Source organism: Limulus polyphemus, unplaced genomic scaffold, assembly GCF_000517525.1.
Source record: "Limulus polyphemus unplaced genomic scaffold, Limulus_polyphemus-2.1.2 Scaffold1485, whole genome shotgun sequence".
NCBI lineage: Eukaryota > Metazoa > Arthropoda > Merostomata > Xiphosura > Limulidae > Limulus > Limulus polyphemus.
Genome location: NW_013667095.1, coordinates 150805 through 154431, shown reverse-complemented (window position 1 = coordinate 154431; position 3627 = coordinate 150805). Strand labels below are relative to the sequence as shown.

The window sequence follows — 3627 nt, the reverse complement described above, 5'->3', positions numbered from 1 at the left end:
ACTTATAAGACAATTTTCATGTTTAATACGGAAAGACATATTCTGTGTACAATATTTATAAAACAATTTTCATGTTTAATACGGAACGACATATTCTCTGTACATTATTTATACGACAATTTTCATGTTTAATACGGAACGACATATTCTCTGTACATTATTTATAAGACAATGTTCATGTTTGATACGGAAAGACATATTCTGTGTACATTACTTATAAGACAATTTTCATGTTTAATACGGAAAGACATATTCTGTGTACATTACTTATAAGACAATTTTCATGTTTAATACGGAACGACATATTCTGTGCACATTATCTATACGACAATTTTCATGTTTAATACGGAAAGACATATTCTGTGCACATTATCTATACGACAATTTTCATGTTTAATACGGAACGACATATTCTCTGTACATTATTTATAAGAGAATGTTCATGTTTAATACGGAAAGACATATTCTGTGTACATTACTTATAAGACAATTTTCATGCTTAATACGGAAAGACATATTCTGTGCACATTACTTATAAGACAATTTTCATGTTTAATACGGAACGACATATTCTCTGTACATTATTTATAAGACAATGTTCATGTTTAATACGGAAAGACATATTCTGTGTACATTACTTATAAGACAATTTTCATGTTTAATACGGAACGACATATTCTCTGTACATTATTTATAAGAGAATGTTCATGTTTAATACGGAAAGACATATTCTGTGTACATTACTTATAAAACAATTTTCATGTTTAATACGGAACGACATATTCTATGTACATTATTTATAAGACAATTTATTTGTTCAACTTTTTGCGCTGTACTTTACATTTTTTTTTTCAGGTCCATAGGGTGGACACTTACTTTCAGGAGAGTCATCTCAGAAGACCTACACGTCACACAACGTCTGGAATGATAGCTACTGTTACCATATCTTGTATTGGTGGAGCGTGTCTGCTGCTATTGTGTATTTTGCTGGTAAGTTTGTTCTATTTTGTTCTTTTAGCGAGCACATAAAATACATTAATAACTTAAATACTCCTTTACGAAAAGCTCATTGTATTTACGATTTTCAGTAAATAGTTTATGTTGTTTTTGTTTTAGTGCAAAGCTACACAATGGGCTATCTGCACTCTGTTCACCGCTAGGAATCGAACCTCGGATTTTAGCATTTAAGCCCGTAAACTTATCGCTGACCCAACGGGGATCAAATAATTTATGAATCCAGCACACTTGTCTGCGCTATCCAGTGCTGCCATCTGCTATTTAAAATAACACACACATATATATATGTATATGTGTTAACAAATACAATTTGTTCAAGGTTTTAAGAGTAAGCAAGCTTAACCCAAAACCTTTAGGCTATTAAAACATATAAAACTATAAGGGAGAAAATTTTCAAAGAAAAACTACCAATGGAATTGTTTAGAATTATGGTCACTCACTCACTAAACTTTCTCGATATTGAAAGTTCGAAGTTTTATTTAGTACCTCCACTCTTAAAAGCTACCTAACACTAACACGACGCGAGTAACTTTGAGAAAGTACTTTTAGAAATTAGGTACAGCTCTGATCTACAAAATATTTTCACTTTACTATAGACCTAAGTAGTCTTGGTCAGTAAATCTGTCCGGTAAGAAACTTTTCAGTCACTAGAAGGCAGACGTATTTATGAGTAATCCGATCTAAATCTTCTTTAAAGTTAATCTAAACTAAGCCAGGTCATAATAAAAAACAAAGCTTTCTGTAATAGTTTCGTCAAATAACACGAGATTCTAACAACCCTGAGTAATTGCACTAACAAATGATACCAGGTTTCAACCCGTTTGGACATGGTTTCATGTTCAATAATCGTATATGACGTTCGGTATTGCTCTTTAGACGAGACAGAGCAACAGTCATGTTTAATCTATTATCAAAATGTTGGAAATATACGCTGTTTATGCTATTAATGAAGTGTTTACTTAAACTGTATCTTTGTTTGTTTGTTTGTTATGGATTTCGCCCAAAGCTACACGAGGGCTATTTGCGTTAGCCGTCCCTAATTTAGCAGTGTAAGACTAGAGGGAAGGCAGCTAGTCATCACCACCCACCGCCAACTCTTGGGCTACTCTTTTACCAACGAATAGTGGGATTGACCATCACATTATAACGCCCTCACGGCTAAAAGGGCGAGCATGTTTGGTATGACGGGAATTCGAACCCGTAGCCCGCAGATTGCGAGTCGAGCGTCCTAACCACCTGGCCATGCCGGGACCCTCCATCTCTTTGTAAAGAAACGCTAATAATTTCGTACGTATGTATAATAGACTCAAAAACTGACTTACTAAGGTATATACAAATAATCTGAAAAGCTGTGTTGGTGTTATTATAAACCCACATATATATTAACAATAATTGAAATTTCAAGATATTGTGAAAGTATTAGGAATGCATTTTTGACCATTTTATGACTTCTAAGCAGGTAAAAACTAGTCTATAAGTAAAGGATTATAAAACTTTGAATATGGTTAATATTGATTTCTGAGCACCTTACCTACTTAATAGTAAAACTGAACATGAACTTGATAATGAGCATAGCTAATTGAATATACTTTTATTACGTTACTGTTTATGAAGATTAGAATACATTGTTTCATCAATTGGGTACTCTCTCTGTTAACGATATTTTCGGCCGTAAACCCAATGATATCAGATTCAGTCAGCTTAGGATAATGTCTTAGCCCTAAATACACATATTGAGATAAAAGCATTAACAGGATTTTTAACTGCGTTGCAAGTGAATTAACATATATCCTTCCCTAAGACCTTCACCGTGCTGCATAGGGGACCTCGTTTTAATGGGGTAAGTAAGAATTAATGTAAAATTTTAACTCCGCAATATCTGGTGTGACAACTAATGTAAGATTTTGACTCCGCAATATCTGGTGTGACAGTTAAGGTAAGATTTAAACTCCATAATATCTGGTGTGACAATTAATGTAAGATTTTAAGTCCGCAATATCTGGCGTGACAACTAATGTAAGATTTTAACTCCGCAATATCTGGTGTGACAACTAATGTAAGATTTTGACTCCGCAATATCTGTTGTAAAAATTAGTGTAAAATTTTAACTCTATAATATCTGATGTAACAAATAGTGTACGATTTTAACTCCGCAGTATCTGGTGTAATTTTTCACCGTAGCAAATGAAAGTTAACACGAGGTTTTATGAGCTCGTATCATACCACTAAATAACAAACGATACCAAGTTTCACCTCTGCTGAGTTTGGACTTGTTTGACATTACAGTAATTTGTTTGGATTAGAAGTTTAATTCAAAACTATACAGGATCTACCTGCACATAGCCGTCTCCAATTTTAATACATTAGGATGGAGAGAAGGTAGCTAGTCAACAGCACACACCGTCAGCTCTTGGGCTACTCGTGTCTGACCGAATAGTTATATTTGACTGTCACTCTTATAGTACATGCCCGGCATGGCCAGGTGATTAGGGCACTCGATTCGTAATCTGCGGGTTCGAATCCCCGTCATGCTCGCCCTTTCAGACGTGGGGGCGTTATAATTTTACGGTCAATCCCACTATTCGTTGGTAAAAGAGTAGCCCAAAAGTT

General features: G+C 34.5%; 1 protein-coding gene across 3 annotated transcripts in view; it reads left to right on the top strand.

Moving 5' to 3' along the window:
* The window catches only part of LOC106463795, a 50090-nt gene that overhangs the window by 13819 nt on the left and 32644 nt on the right, over positions 1–3627 (top strand). For all 3 annotated transcript variants that reach the window (XM_022391394.1, XM_022391393.1, XM_022391395.1), the window contains exon 5: positions 856–990. In XM_022391394.1, coding sequence (XP_022247102.1) covers positions 856–990 — 135 coding nt within the window. The remainder of the gene's footprint in view (positions 1–855; positions 991–3627) is intronic.